This window comes from Podarcis melisellensis, assembly GCF_964234715.1.
Source record: "Podarcis melisellensis genome assembly, chromosome: 3".
Lineage (NCBI taxonomy): Eukaryota > Metazoa > Chordata > Lepidosauria > Squamata > Lacertidae > Podarcis > Podarcis melisellensis.
The window spans coordinates 6,656,720-6,673,609 of record NC_138530.1 but is presented as its reverse complement, the minus strand read 5'-3'; the positions used below and the strand labels follow the sequence as shown (position 1 = coordinate 6,673,609).

The 16,890-nt window shown below is 44.3% G+C and overlaps 1 protein-coding gene and 1 long non-coding RNA gene across 2 annotated transcripts in view; one reads left to right on the top strand and one right to left on the bottom strand.

The window, feature by feature from the left end:
* The window catches only part of LOC309366097, a 419,038-nt gene that overhangs the window by 273,334 nt on the left and 128,814 nt on the right, over positions 1-16,890 (bottom strand). The window lies entirely within an intron of this gene.
* The window catches only part of LOC309365822 (uncharacterized protein), a 137,949-nt gene that overhangs the window by 13,449 nt on the left and 107,610 nt on the right, over positions 1-16,890 (top strand). Inside the window, exons 4-6 of the mRNA XM_081904328.1 lie at positions 3,017-3,133; positions 4,327-4,443; positions 5,449-5,565. Coding sequence (XP_081760454.1) covers positions 3,017-3,133; positions 4,327-4,443; positions 5,449-5,565 — 351 coding nt within the window. The remainder of the gene's footprint in view (positions 1-3,016; positions 3,134-4,326; positions 4,444-5,448; positions 5,566-16,890) is intronic.

Here is a 16,890-nt window from a genome sequence, read left to right as displayed (position 1 = left end):
TTTTTAGTTGGAATCTCCTTCCTTGTAACTTGAATCAATTGCTTTGAGTCCTACGTTCCAGAGCAGGAGAAAATGAGCTATCTCCTCTCACTCCCCTCTTTTCCAAGCTGAACAGAATAAAAATTTGCTCATGCCACATTGAATTTATTTTATTGATCAGAAATACATTGGAAATTATTATTATTCCAGGTTTGCAGTTTTCGGGAGCCAATTTGTTCAGCTACTAGGCCATTCGAGATACAATGGTAACTCTGGTTATATACTTAATTTGTTCCGGAGGTCCGTTCTTAACCTGAAACCGTTCTTAACCTGAGGTACCAATTTAGCTAATGGGGCCTCCTGCTGCCACCGCCATGAGAACACAACTACTTTATAATATGATCATGGAACCCCCCCAAAATATAAAACAATGCAGCTGCATAAGAACCTGAATTAGGTCCAACATAGAATTATGAAAGAGCCTTTACCATATGTACCTTAAATATGTATAGAAACTCAATGAGAGGCCTGAGCTTGCTTTTGCTAGGTAATCTCACTTATATGAAGTCCAATTTGTGACAAACAAGCTCTCATCTCATCAACGCAAAGGAGCCTTTCTCTTTTCTGATTTTGATGCTATACTACACTGAAATATCTAAATGTGTACAGGAGGAGGAAAGCACACTGAAACGTTTCTTTCTTGGAAGGTATGGAAACTGCAGTTGAACTGAACAGCCCAACCAAAAGAGGTTGCATCAAACTGCACTATGCCCAAGCTGTTACCCAAAATTCCACTTCCTTTCTATCCAGGCACCATGAAGTTGGGAGCAGCTTTTGTGAGATGAAGGGAAATCTTTAAATTGATATGGAAAGAGAACAGGATGAGAAAGACTGTTCTGCAGATAAATCTTGGAATGGTCTGCAAGATGAATAAATTGCCTAGGATGAGTTAAGAAAAAATGGTTCAGATGCTGACAGCTGCAGGAAATACCTGCTTGCAGCATTTCCCACTCAGATGCACAAATGTGTGTTTCAGCATCTTTTTGGCACGGCAACACTATAAGTAGAGAGAACCTCCTTGTTCCATCCAAACTCCACTTCCTTCTGCCTTAGAGTGCCTTCCCTTTGGGAGAGAGCTCAGAAATAACTGCAGCCATGAGGTTCCTCTACCTGAGCTTTACTCTGGTCTTCATCCTCTTCCACGTTGTTGCAGGTAAGAGGGCACAGGAAGGGAGCATCTGCTGGAAATGCAGAAGGTCTCAGGTTCAGTCCCAGGTATTTCCCCTGCCGGAGACCCTGAGAAACTGCTGTAGGTGGAACAACAGTATGAATTGGCTGCTCCCTCTCCTATCTGGCTGCTTAAAAAGGGGTGGTGGAGGAGGAAAGTATTTAACAATATATTTAATATTGAAATTGAAATTGAATACATGGCTTTTGCAAAAGCCGAACGTTCAGGATGCTGAATGAGCCACAAGGCAGGTTCCATGGTGGTCATTTATATTGCTGAGAGTTTAGAAGATTTAGTGTGCATGATCCCCAAGTTCTTTCTAATTTCAGAGGTCCTGGATCTCTGAAGAGTAAATATCTGATGAAGGATTCCATTATGGACCTACCCCAGCAAGTTTCTTTGTTAAAGAATGCCCACAGTTGCCACTTCAGGACCCCATCAGTATAGCCAATGAAGAGATGGTGCCCACTGGGCAAATGGGTGGGCCTTACCCTCTTCTCACCTGGCTGGTAGCTGAGAAAAACACACTGGCAACACTACTGGGGAGATTACAGAAAAAACCATTCTCAGAAATTCTCACAAATGGCAAGGTATTTCTGAAGTTCAGAACAGCTGTAATTCTGATTGGCAGGTGTTGAAAGCAAAGGGGGAACCTTCAGTAGAATGGAATGAAGGCTGACTCAGTCACCAGTTATGTGGGTCCAGTCGTGAACAACTCTGGGGTTGTGTGTTCAGCTCGCTTTACTGGCTGAGGGAGCCCTCTTCTGTCTGCAGACAGTTTTCCCAGGTCATGTGGCCAGCATGACTAAGCTGCTTCTGGCAAAACCAGAGCAGCACACGGAAACGCCATTTACCTTCCTGCTGCAGCAGTACCTATTTATAAACTTGTACTTTGACATGCTTTCGAACTGCTAGGTGGGCAGGAGCTGGGACCGAGCAACGGGAACTCAACCCATCGTGGGGATTCGAACGATGACCTTCCGGATGGCAAGCCCATGTTGTCCGGTAAGATGCCCCCCAAATCAACCATTCTATGTAACATTGATGATGTTGACCAGAGCATCAGTCAAATCAGGACTTCCCATGCCTGACAATCCAAATCTGTAAAACTCCACCCTAAGCTCACCAGCTGGCCTTGGGTTAACCAGGCTTTCACTCTCAGCCTCGATCTCCCCATCGGTATTATGGGATATAATAATACTGACGTGCTGTTACAGAAGGCTTTCAATATTTATTTACAGTGGTGCCTCGCAAGACGAAATTAATCCATTCCGCGAGTCTCTTCGTCTTGCGGTTTTTTCGTCTTGCGAAGCACGGCTATTAGCGGCTTAGCGGCTTTAAGAAAAAGGAAAAAACTCACAAGAACTCGCAAGACGTTTCGCCTTGCGAAGCAAGCCCATAGGGAAATTCGTCTAGCGAAGCGACGCAAAACCCGACAAACTCTTCCGTCTTGCACGTTTTTCGTTTTGCGAGGCATTCGTCTTGCGGGGCACCACTCTATTTACTCATTGCATTTATATCCACGGAGGTCAAGGTGGCTTCTATGGCTCTTCCTAATTTAATCCTCACAACATCCCTGCGAGGCAGATTAGGCTCAGAGTGAGTGACTGGCCCAAGACCACCCTGGGAGCCACATGATGAGGCTGGATTTGAAGGCTGGTCTCCCATTTCCTAGTCTAGGAACTCAGGCTACTACCTTGAATGTGCTCTTCCAATGCTCAAAACAAAATGTCCATGAAATTAATGTTTCTGTTTTGTACAAGAAGTCCTCTCAAATAATGACAATTTACTCCCCTCTCTTTTGCACAGATTTACCTCCATTCTGTAGAGTCTTCGGAGGATATTGCCAGGCCCCAAGGACTGCGAACTGTCCCTTTGGAGAGAATACAATGCTCTTCTGTGGCCCTAATGCACGCTGCTGTAGGAGTAAGTGATACCCATGACTTGGTGGTCCCACTCACTTGTGAACGTTCGTTCATTTTCAATCCTGATTTCCCAATCTACACTCTGCATCTTCACTGGAGGAAGCAGAAGCAGGGCTTTTCTTGTGCTAAAGGGAATAGTGGTCAATCACTTTATAAATCAGGACATATTAACCCTATTTTTAGATGTCTAAATTTGGATTCAGTTTTGATGCAGCACTTCTAGGTTCTGCATCTTCTTTTAAGCATTAGGGCTTCAAGGTTTTCATCTTTCCACAGGGAATTTTGATACCACCAGTGTTCATATGGATGCAAACTGTGCAGGCTGCACTTGCTATGGGCATGAAAACTGGCAGTTCTGATCTAACTCTCCAAAATTTTAAGATAGTGCTCAGTAAGTGAAGATGAGTCAGTTGTCTGCTGCTGCTGAAAGAACGCAAGTGTGATTTGGCCACAAAGAGTACCGCTTAATCCTCACCAGACCTCACCTGAAGTGGAAGAATACACCATAAAATACAGTAGAATAGGAGCTAGAAACCTTATAGTCCCAAAGGACCTGAACCAGGGGTGCATCCATCACCAAGGAATACTAGGAAGGCAAAGATGGTGATAGAAATTGCTGTATTTTAGAAATCTTTGAGAAATAAATAGTTTTCTCATCTCCAGCAACTGCAATCTGAGGATGGAGATGAGAAATCATTTCATAGAAAAAGACGCAGGAAATGAATGAATGAATGAATGAATGAAAGAGGTCACTCCAAACTCGACCATACTATGTAAGATTGATGATGTTGACCGGCTTTTTAACAAACCACGCTTTCACTCTGAGCCTCGATCTCTCCATCAGTATTATGGGACATAATAATCTGACTTGCTGTTACAGAAGGCTTTGAATATTTATTAACTCATTGCATTTATACCCCACCTTTTTCTCCAATGGAGCTCAAGGTGCCTTCTGTGGTTCTTCCTAATTTAATCCTCACGAAGACCCTGAGAGGCCCAAGGCCACTCTGTGAGCCTCATGATGAGGCTGGATTTGAAGGCTGGTCTCCTATTTCCTAATCCAGGACCTCAGGCTCTCATACTTGGAAGTGCTCTGCCAATGCTCAAAACAAAACATCAGTCAAATGAATGTTTATGTTTTGCACAAGGAGTTCTCTCAAATAATGAAAATCCACTTCCCTCTCTTTTGCACAGATGAACCTTCATTGTGTACATTCTTGGGAGGATTTTGCCAGGCCTCAAGGACTGCAACGTGTACTTTTGGAGAGATTACAAACGTCTCCTGTGGCCCTAATGCACGCTGCTGTAGGAGTAAGTGATACCCATGATTGGTCCCACTCACATGTGAATGTTTGCTCATTTTTAATCCTGATTTCAACAGTGGAATTTGCTGCCAAGGAGTGTGGTGGAGTCTCCTTCTTTGGAGGTCTTTAAGCAGAGGCTTGACAACCATATGTCAGGAGTGCTCTGATGGTATTTCCTGCTTGGCAGGGGGTTGGACTCGATGGCCCTTGTGGTCTCTTCCAACTCTATGATTCTATGATTCTATTCTATGATTTCCTGATCTACACTCTACATCTTCACTGGAGGAAGTAGGGCTATATTTTTGCTAAAGGAAATAATCACTGAACAGTTTGTGGATCAGAGTAGCTGATAATACGCTCAGGGCATATTAATTCTATTTTTAGAAGTAAAAAGTTGGATTCAGTCTTGATGCAGCACTTCTAGGTTCTGCATCTTCTTTTAAGCAACAAAGATTCCCACTTCATTCTGCACTCACCAGAACTCACCTGAAATACAAAATAATGTTGACCAGAGCATCAGTTAAATCAGGATTTCCCATGCCTGACAGTCCAAGTCTGTGAGACTCCACCATGAGCTCACCAGCTGGCCTATGGATAACCACACTTTCACTCTCAGCCTCGATCTCCCCATCGGAATTACGGGACATAGTAATACTGACTTGCTGTTACAGAAGGGCTTTGAATATTTGTTTGTTTGTTCCATTTATGTCCCACCTTTCCCCCCATGGAGCTCAAGGTCCCTTATGTGGTTCTTCCTAATTTAATCCTCACAACAACCCTGCTAGGCAGATCAGGCTAAAAGTGAGTGACTGGCCCAAGGCCACCCAGGGAGTCTCATGATGAGGCTGGATTTGAAGGCTGGTCTCCCATTTCCTGGTCCAGGACTTTAGGCTCTCATACTTGAAAGTGCTATTCCAATGCTCAAAACAAAACGCCCGTCAAATTAACGTTTCTGTTTTGCACAAGATGTTCTCTCAAATGATGAAGATCAACTTCCCTCTCTTTTGCACAGATGAACCTCCATTGTGTACACTCATGGGAGGATTTTGCCAGGCCCCAAGGACTGTGAACTGTCCCTCTGGAGAGATTACAAGGGTCCCCTGTGGTCCTAATGCACGCTGCTGTAGGAGTAAGTGATACCCATGAGTTGGTCCCACTCACATGTGAATGTTTGCTCATTTTTAATCCTGTTTTCCTGATCTACACTCTGCATCTTCACTGGAGGAAGCAGAAGCAGGGCTTTGTTTGTGCTAAAGGGAATAGTGGTCAATCACTTTATAAATCAGGACATATTAACCCTATTTTTATATGTCTACATTTGGATTCAGTTTTGATGCAGCACTTCTAGGTTCTGCATCTTCTTTTAAGCATTAGAGCCTCAAGGTTTTCATCTGTGCACAGGGAATTTTGATACCACAGATATTTCGTATGGGTGCAAACTGTGCAGGGTGCACTTCCCATGGGCAGTAAAAAAATGGCGGCTATTATCTAAGTTTCCAAAATGTTAAGACAACACTCAGTAAATGAGGATGAACCGGCCATCTGCTGCTGCTGAAAGAACACATATGTGATTTGGCAACAAAGAGTCCCACTTCATTCTGTACTCACCAGACCTCAGCTGAAGTACCAAAATACATCACAATATCCAGTAGAACCAGAGCTAGGAACCTCATGGTCGCTAAGGACCTGAACCAGGGGAGGAATTCTTGAATGCCAACAATGGTGATAGTTACAGGTAGGTAGCTGTGTTGCTCTGCCGTAGTCACAACAAAACGAAAAAATTCCTTTCAGTAGCACCTTAGAGACCAACTAAGTTTGTTATTGGCATGAGCTTTCATGTGCATGCACACTTCTTCAGATACACACAATGGTGATAGTTCATACTGCCTCTTAGAAATACTGGAGAAATGAATTGAAAAGCAACTGCAATCTGAGGCTGGAGATGAGAAATAATTTAATAGATCTATGCTAGCCTGAGATGGAGTCCTCAAAGACAGCAGCTGCCAGTAGCCCATCCTGACATCCAGGATGGGCCATGGGATGTCGGCATTGATCTTGCAAATTCCACTGACATCTCCTTTGGGGCTGGGCCTGCATGTCCTCTTCCTTTCTGCTACAGATTCCTGCATTGAAGGGTGGGCTTGAATGTTCCATTGAGTCCTTCCAACACTATAATTCTTTGACCCCCCCCCCTCATCTCCTGAAGGTGAGCACTCTGACTCCAGGCTCCTGAAAGTGCAATCGAATAGAGATTTCCTTCTTTCTTTTATTCAGGACAATAATCAATGTAAGAGGAAAAGGGGGGTTCTGCCAGGAGGAACTCACCAAACGCTGCCCATCTGGTCTTACTCTTCCTGCTTACTGTGGCTTCAATGCACAGTGCTGTGCCCTTGAGTGACATCAGTGAGCAGCCCACATCCATGGTTGAGAATGTCTGATTGCTACGCTGATTCTTCTGGATCTTTGCTTGTGGAAGTGGTCCTGATCAATCCATTTGTGAAAGGAGGCAATGAAATAAAGATCAGTCTGTTCAGATGATCATCTAATTAAACGCATATTAACCTGCAAATCTAAAATTGTATTTTTTCATTTTTTTAAAAAAGCATTTATGACTAAATATGACCCACCTCCAGAGGAAGCGCATCATATCTGCCCAAGATTCCTCTTGACTGAAGTTCTCATCCCTGAGTCCCAGGAGGAGATAACTGCAGCCAATGCTTTTCATGCACCCAGGCAGAGCTTGGGTTTCATTGCCCAGTTGTTTATGTGAACACGGGTAGGATAGGCTGAACTCAACCCAGACTGGAGCCATGACGTAACTGGAGCTGATTATTCAGGAGCCACTGCCTTGTGGGTGCCCATAGGTCACTGAGAATAGTATTTAATGCTGCTGAATGCACATCAGGTTTATTGATTTCTATGGGTGTACGCTGAGTAGGACTCGGAATTTTCTGAAGGGGTGTTTTCTGGGATTTTGAGAATCAAAGAAGGAACTCAGGGAGGTGCCAGGGAGGAGGTGGGACTGAAGAGTCGGAAAGGCTATTGCTGCCTAGTGATCAAGATCCCAGATTCAGTCATTGATCTGGCTCTTTCTTTTCATACATTAATTCATAACATAGCCAAGTATAATTGCAGATGCCGATTAAAATAAAATACAAGCAGAAAAGGATATCTAAAGTTCAACACAAAGAACACAGATCCATGCCACTTTCAGTTTGTTTGTTTAGACATTTCTCTCCAAACTTTCCCCAAGGAACTCAAGGTGATGTACATCGTTTTCTCCCATGAGCCCATGTCTCCCAGGTCTTAGACCCATACCACGCTGGTGCTGTTGCCCTTAGTTCCATAGTCACCACTACCTAAAAGGCCCTCTGCCTGCTTCCCTGTAACCTCTCCTCTCCCAATGAAGGAAATGCCAGAAGGTCCTCGGAGCTGGACCTCCGTGTCCGGGCTGAATGATGAGGAGGGTAGAGATGCTCCTTCAGGTATACTTCCACAATGGGATCATTGACTGGTTAGGAAGACTCCAGGGAGGAGAAAGAAATCAGCAGTGGAAAGGAGAAACAATGTTAGGAAACCAGGTTGGGGCAGGGGGCGCTGAAATGGACTGAGGAAAGGGTAGCTTGGGGGGGGCAGGGAGGTAGTGTCGGTGGCTACCATGAGTGGGCTCAGCTCATACTCATGCAGCTTATAATTTCTTCCCCCTCTCCCTTTGGCTTCAACCCATGCAGAATATATCAGGGCTTAAGGGAATAGCAGTTCATGGATGATGGGAATTGTAGTCCAACAACAATCGGAGGATCACAGATCCACTATGCCTAATGTCAAGTCAAGATTGCTTATTCATCAACAGTTCTGATTCAACTGGGACATCCTGGAATTACAGAAGCTATCCCAGTTTCTGATTGGATGTCCCGGTTTTTGTGCTGAGCTCCCTCGACAGTCATCTGGCTCTTGTGAGAGCTCAGCACCCAAAGACGATATTTGGGGGGAACTTTCATTCCTCGATGTTAGGATATTTCCGTTCCACCTTAAAAAGGAAGCAGGCTGTTGTGTGTCACATGCCTGCGTACTTCCTGCTCACAGGGAGTTTCCATTTTGTATATAGCTTTTGTTTCTGGCTGTTTCCTTGACATCGAAGGAAGCAGTCATGTTTTTCCTTTGTTCTGACCAACGCTGAATAAAGCTGTAAATATGCTTTCCTGGGTGAATCTTCCGTTGTGGAAACTCTGCGAAAAGGGCATGCACAAGTCCTGGAATGTGTCTGAGGCTCGTGTAGCTAATTGACTGATGCTGTTCCGATGGAAGTCTGGAGATCGTCCAGAGACGACGATGGAGGCCTGCCTGATGAGGCTGCCTGATGCCTGATGGGGTTTTCTGTTCCAAATATATTTTGTATTTTTCCCACACCTTATATAAAGCATTTCTTATTATATGATTTGAAAAACTCCGGTGCACCTTTATTTCCCCATAATTAAGATAGCCATGCTATCCAAAACGGGTGTCGTGGCCTTCTAGATCTAAAATATCCCAATTTTTCAGTAAACACCAATCTTTCAACCAGAGAAGACATGAGGCTTCGTAATATAGCTTCAAATCCGGTAACCCGAAGCCACCTCTTTCTACAGTATCTATTAATATCTTATGCTTTACTCTTGGTCTTTTACCCTTCCACAAAAATTTGGAAATTTCTTTTTGCCACTTGTCAATACTGTTGGTCTTTCCTATAATTGGAATCATCTGGAATAAAAAGAGTAGCTTCGGTAAGACTATCATTTTAATTACGGAAATACAGCCCAGGAATGATAAATTTAAGCTTGTCCATGTCTCCAACTGTCTTTTGATATCTTTCCAACAATTAATACAATTATCTTCATACAAGTTAATATTCTTTGGTGTTATCCATGATCCTAAATACTTGATTTTGGGGTGGATTTTAATTTGTATTATTTTTTTCTAATTCTGCTTTTTCATCTGGTGACAAATTTTTAAATAATAGTTTTGTTTTGCTTAAATTCAGTTTGAACCCTGCAACTTTACCGTAGCCATATATTATTTCCAACACCTTTGTTAAACTCTGTTTTGGTTGCTCCGTAGTTATAATTAGATCGTCAGGAAATGCCCTCATTTTGTAACTTCTATTTCCCAGCACAATCCCTTTTATTTCTTTTTCCTCCCTAATTCGTTTACATAAAACTTCCAAAGTTAATATAAAAATTAAGGGGGTAGTGGGCAACCTTGTCTGACCCCCTTACTGATTTCACACTCCTGTGATAAATTTCCATTTATTCTAATTTTAGCTTTTTGTTTTGAATATATTGCTTCAATCGCTTTTATATTAAGATAAAGGGACCCCTGACCATTAGGTCCAGTCATGACTGATTCTGGGATTGCGGCGCTTATCTCGCTTTACTGGCCGAGGGAGCTGGCATACAGCTTCTGGGTCATGTGGCCCGTATGACTAAGCCACTTCTGGCGAACCAGAGCAGCACATGGAAACGCCGTTTACCTTCCCGCTGGAGCGGTACCTATTTATCTACTTGCACTGTGTGCTTTCGAACTGCTAGGTTGGCAGGAACCCTTTTATATACTGCATACCAAAATCAATACGGTATAATAGACCTTTCATAAATTTCCAGGAGACCCTATCGAAAGCTTATTCAGCATCTATGGCCATTAAAACTGCCTTCTTTTCTATTCTTAAGTCTAAATACTCTCATAAGTTTATAATGTTTCTAGTGTTGCTATAAATGTGCCTGCCGGGCAAAAAGCCAACTTGGTCATTGTGTATAATCATCTGGAAGACTTTTTTTGATCTTTTGGCTAAAATATTTGCATATAATTTATAATCAATGTTTAGGAGTGTGATAGGCCTATAGTTGTTAATAAGTAGTAATAATAATAATAATAATTTATTATTTATACCCCGCCCATCTGGCTGGGACTCCCCAGCCACTCTGTGTGGCTTCCATAGAAACCAAAAATACAGTAAAATATCACATATTAAAAACTTCCCTGAACAGGGCTGCCTTAAGATGTCTTCTGAATGTCAGAATGTTTATCGCTTTGACATCTGCTGGAAGGGCGTTCCACAAGGCGGGCGCCACTACCGAGAAGGCCCTCTGCCTGGTTCCCTGTAGCTTTGCTTCTCGCAATGAGGGAACCCCCAGAAGGCCCTCGGCCCTGGACCTCAGTGTCCGGGGAGAACGATGGGGTTGGAGATGCTCCTTCATGTATACTGGACCGAGGCAATTTAGGGCTTTAAAGGTCAGCACCAACACTTTGATTTGTGCTCGGAAACGTACTGGGAGCCAATGTAGGTCTTTCAAGACCGGTGTTATATGGTCTCGGTGGCCGCCCCCAGTCACCAGTCTAGCTGCCGCATTCTGGATTAGTTGTAGTTCCGAGTCACCTTCAAAGGTAGCCCCACGTAGAGTGCATTGCAGTAGTCCAAGCGGGAGATAACCACAGCATGCACCACTCTGGCGAGACAGTCCGCAGGCAGATAGGGTTTCAGCCTACGTACCAGATGGAGCTGATAAACAGCTGCCCTGGACACAGATTTGACCTGTGCCTCCATGGACAGCTGTGAGTCCAAAATGACTCCCCGGCTGCACACCTGGTCCTTCAGGGGCACAGTTACCCCATTCAGAACCAGGGAATTCTCCACACCTGCCCGCCTCCTGTCCCCCCAAAACAGTACTTCTGTCTTGTCAGGATTCAACCTCAATCTGTTAGCCACCATCCATTCTCCAACCGCCTCCAGACACTCACACAGGACCTTCACCACCTTCACTGGTTCTGATTTAAAAGAAAGGTAGAGCTGGGTATCATCCGCCTACTGATGAACACCCAGCCCAAACCTCCTGATGATCTCTCCCAGTGGCTGCATGTAAATGTTGAAAAGCATGGGGGAGAGGACAGAACCCTGAGGCACCCCACAAGTGAGAGCCCAGGGGTCTGAACACCACCACTTTCTGAACACGGCCCAGGAGGAAGGAGCGGAACCACTGTATGACAGTGCCCCCAGCTCCCAGCCCCTCAAGACGGTCCAGAAGGATGTTATGGTCGATGGTATCAAACGCCGCTGAGAGATCTAGGAGAACTAGGAAACAGCTCTCACCTTTGTCCCTAGCCCGCCGGAGATCATCAACCAGTGCGACCAAGGCAGTTTCAGTCCCATGATGAGGCCTGAATCCCGACTGGAAGGGATCCATATGGTCCACTTCTTCTAGGCGTTCCTGGAGTTGTTCAGCAACCGCTCGCTCAATCACCTTGCCCAAGAATGGAAGATTTGAGACTGGACGATAGTTGGCCATCGTGGCCGCATCTAAAGATGGTTTTTTAAGAAGCGGTTTAATAACCGCCTCTTTCAGCAGGTCTGGGAAGGCTCCCTCACGGAGGGAAGCATTCACCACCCCACGAAGTCCATCGCCCAGTCCTTCCCAGCTAGCTTTTATAAGCCAGGATGGGCAAGGATCCAGGAGACAGGTGGTTGGTTTCACTCGTCCAAGCAGCCTGTCCACATCCTCGGAGGTAACAGATTGGAATTGATCCCACTCAACTTGACTAGACAAAACTCTAGCACTCTCCCACGGTGGAGTCTACTTCTTCCCGAATCTGAGCGATTTTATCTGCAAAAAAACTTTGCAAAATCATTGCAGGAGAACATGTGGCCCGTACTGGGCCCCGATGTTACAGGTGGTTCCGCTAAATTGTGAACCACCTTAAAAAGTCTCCTGCTGCTGTTTTCTGCAGATGCAATAGAGGCGGTGAAGAAGTTCTTCTTCACCGTCGCTATCGCCACTTGGTAGGCTCGACGTTGAGCTCTAACCTGTGTCCGGTCAGATTCGGAATGAGTTATCCGCCACCGGCGCTCTAGCCGTCTCAACGATTGTTTCATTGCCCTCACATCCATGGAAAACCACAGGGCTGTTCGGGCTCCATGCAATCGGAGAGGGCGCTTCGGAGCCAAACAGTCAATAGCCCTGGTTAACTCCACATTCCAGCGGGCCACCAGGGAATCAGCTGAAAGGCCATCAACATGGGATAAAGCATCCCCTACCACTCTCTGGAAACCATTTGGATCCATTAAGTGGCGGGGGTGGACCATCCGAATTGGTCCCACCTCCCTGCTGAGGGGAAGGGTGACAGAGAAGTCCAGTTGCACCAGGAAGTGATCTGACCATGGCACTTCTTTCGTTTCGCTTTTACTTAGTGTCAGATCACCAACATCCATAGAGGTAAACACCAGGTCCAAGGCATGTCCGCGGCTATGGGTTGGGCCAGACTTATTCAGGGACAGCCCCATGGAGGCCATGCTTTCCACGAAGTCCCGAGCGGCCCCTTGTAAGGTCATGTCGGCATGGATGTTAAAATCCCCTAGGACGACCAAGCTAGGTGTCTCCAGGAGAACATCCACCATGACCTGAAGCAGCTCGGGCAGGGAATCCTTGGTGCAGCGGGGAGGTCGGTACACCAAAAGGAATCCTGTACTGCCCCTATTGCCCAACTTCAGAACATGCACTCGGAAAACTGGGTCTTCCCAATAGGACGCCTGGTGCAAACTAATGACTTCCTAAAAATCACTGCAACCCCCCCTCCGGGCCCACATGACCTGGGTTGCTGTGCGTAAGAGAAACCTGGTGGACAAGCAGCGGCAAGGACAGGCCCATCTGCTTCATCCAACCAAATCTCTGTTACACATGCCAGGTCAAGTCCTCCTTACTTAAGTAAGTAGTAGATTAATTAAGTAAGTAGATTGTCCGTTCCCTGTTTTGGAATTAATGCAATAAGGCTGTCTTTCCATGGGTTTTGGGGAAACAATATATAATGAAATGAAGAAAATGTTGAAATGGGCTATTCCCAAAAAGCCTGAAAGTATTTATGTACAGTAGCTAGAATATCATATGCACAGAAATTGAGAGATCACAATGATGAATGTTTCTAAAGAATGGAGGCCCCTGTGGATTTAAAAAAGGAAACTGTAGTCTGATGAAATTGTGGGCAGGATAAAAGCCGTGGAGCAAAAATGATAAAATAACTTTAGTACAGAAACTTTTTGTAATAGATAAAGATATAATGCAGTAGAAAAGGTTTGCGTAGAAACTATTTGATAGGAATATCATTGTGAAAATGTTTGGGGGGAAATAATAAAGAATTAAAAGACACATAAGAGAGAATGGTCTACACGGACACACAACAGTTCTTCAGGGTTTCTGGATGGGGAAATACCTGGCATTCAACCTGAGAACTTCTGCATTTGCAGCAGATGCTCCCCCATCTGAGCTGGAGCTGCTCTCTTAGCTGCAACAACGTAAAAGTGGATGAAAACCAGAGCAAAGCTCAGGTAAAGGAACCTAATGGCTGGAGTTTCCTCTGAGATCTCTGCCAAAGGGAAGGCACTCTAAGGCAGAAGGAAGTTTGATGAAGCAAGGAGGTTCTCTTTCCTTAGACTGTTGCCGTGCCAAAAATATGCTGAAAACACATATGTGCATCTGAGTGGGAAATGCTGCAAACAGGTATTTCCTGCAATTGTCAGCATTTATTCATCTTGGAGAACTTCCTAGGATTTACCTGAAGAACATCATTTCTCAAATAATCACAACGTGTGCTGTACTTTGGGTGTGGTTTTTCCGATTCTATATCAAGTAACAGATTTCCTGTCATCTCACAGAATCAGCTGCCACGTTCACGGCACCTGGATGGAAAGGAAGCGGAGTGTTGTTGAGGAGGTTTGCTTTAATGAAGTCTGATGCAAGCGCAATTGCAGTACAGTGGTACTTTGGTTCTCAAACTTAATTCGTTCCGGAAGTCCATTACAAAACCAAGGCGCGCTTTTCCATAGAAAGTAATGCAAAATGGTTTAATCCATTCCAAACTTCTAAAAACAACCCCTAAAACAGCAATTTAACGTGAATTTTACCATCTAAAGCGACCGTTGATCCATAAAATGAAAGCAATAAACAATCTACTGCAGTCACACAATCAGTCAATCAGTAGCTGAACTTGGTTACACACAGTCACAAAAACAAAACATAAAGAGCCGCAAAAACTAAGACACAAAATAAATAGCAAAAACAGCCAGACCTCAGCGTAACACTCCAAACGGAAGTGCGGCACTCAAATCGGAAGCATAACCATCAAAACAGAAGTGTTGCACTCAAAACGGAAGTGTGGCAGTCAAAACGGAAGTATAACACTCAAAAAGAAGCACCTTTGGCTTCTGAAAAAAGGTTCGCAAACCGAACCCCTTACTTCCAGGTTTGCAGCGTTTGGGTTCCAAGTTGTTTGAGTACAAAGGCATTTTGGAACCAAGGTACCACTGTACCTGCAAAGAAAGAAACTTTGCCATTTGCTTTTCTTCTGGTCTGCAGTTTTGGATTCATTTTTGCTTAATATGCTTGCTTCTGTGATGCTTGTATTTTTATGTGCTCCTCCCCTATTTTGTGATTCCCCCCCCAAAAAAAAACCCCATACAAATTAGTGGTTTTGTTCCATCATTCACAATAAATAAACACAAACAATAACATCACATGTAAAATAAAAATAAAAATGCAGAAATGAGAAAGGGGCCCAAGTATCTACAGTGGTACCTGGGGTTACATACACTTCAGGTTACATAAGCTTCAGGTTACAGACTCCGCAAACCCAGAAATAGTACCTCAGGTTAAGAACTTTGCTTCAGGATGAGAACAGAAATTGTGCTTTGGCGGCGCGGCGGCAGCAGGAGGCCCCAGTAGCTAAAGTGGTGCTTCAGGTTAAGAACAGTTTCAGGTTAAGAACGGACCTCCGGAACGATTTAAGTACTTAACCTGAGGTACCACTGTATTTTCTTAGTTAGTCAACAAAATCAGAAGATTCGACAAGACACCTGTTAGTAGAAACCTTATTTATTATTAAATAGTTTTTTTCATTTATACCCTGTTTTTCAGGGGGGGAAGGCTTCCCAAGTGGTGTATGCGCAATCTCTTTTTAAAAAAAAATGGCACACAAGGAGGAAAGAACAGGGAGGGAAGAGGGAAACAAAAGGCAACTCAGGCGTTTTCAGTTGAATGTGGGGGAAGCATTTGAAGCATCTGTTGTGTTGAGCTATTTCAATTGCTTTTGCTTGATTTGCGCATTGCAAACAGCTGAAAGTCCTTAAATCTTGAGAGTAAACCTGATTTGCAATGGGGTTTGAATAATGTCGACTGCAACAGTTTAATTAATACTAGAAGCATATATACTTGATGTACTTCCAGGCATTGTGACTCTTTCATTACAAGAGCAGCAGGTGCTAAAACAGATACAATGGCATCTCCCCCTGCTTAACATCTGGAAAAGGTTCCTGGAAAAGGACACCTTGGCTGCACCTTCCCACCAGGAAAGCCACATCATCTGCTGTATCCCAGCAAGAGCTATTCCTGGTGGAGGAAGAACCTCATCTGCTCCTTCCCAGAAAAATGGTACTGCTTCCCCTGCTCCTCAACAACAGGATCAGGTCCCTCAGCTGAAAGCAGCAGTTTCCACATGCATTTAATTACAGATTGCATTATTCAGTGGGAAAAAGTTGTCTTAGTATCATAGAATGATAGAATTGCAGAGCTGGAAGGGACCTCATGGTTAATCTTCACCAACCCCTGCAATGCAGGAATCTCAGCTAAAGCATCCATGACAGAAGGAAGAAAAGTCCGCTCTTGAACAGCTCTTTCCAGGGCCGTCTTTAGCATATGTCCCACCGGGGTGCAAAGATCCACCCAGCACCCCCAAATTTAGTTTAGCCCCCAAATTAACCTCTGCGCCATTGAACAAGGCCAACCACGCCCCGCCACTGCCCTTTGCCTGCCACAACCTCCTCGCCCAGTGCCCGCCCGCAGTGCTTCTCGCTTAGCATTCATCGTTAAATGGGGAAGAATGCAGCTCGTGGAATTCATAGCATGTGCTCTAGGCACGTTTTTGCAGAAATGGAAAATTTAAATCGCATGCTGGAAAATGCCAGTACAAATTAGTTAAAGAAAATGCCGACAACTAGCGGAAATAAGCATTGCTTTTCAAACAATTTCTGTAAACGAATTTGAACTGGAAGTGATGAAATTAAAACGCGCCGTTGTGAATGACAAGTGCTGCTGCATCTTTGAGCACAAAGTCAAAAGTACTTTAGTGAAACAGTAGGTATACATTTTGATAATACCTAGGTATACATGTATTTTGTTTGTCTAGCTTGATCAAAATTATTTCTTATTTTGTAACAGGTAGATAGTTAAGAGCTTAGGCGGCTTCAGCCCTGTACCCCTTGCACCCCCCGGTATAGACAGCCCTGGCCCTGTCAGATGGTTTTTCCATATGTTTATCCAGAATCTCCTTTCTTGTAACTTGAATCAATTGGTTAGAGTCCTGCCCTCCAAGGCAGGAGAAAACAAGCTTCTTCCCTCTTCCATGTGACAGCCCTTGAGATATTTGAAGATGGCTATCA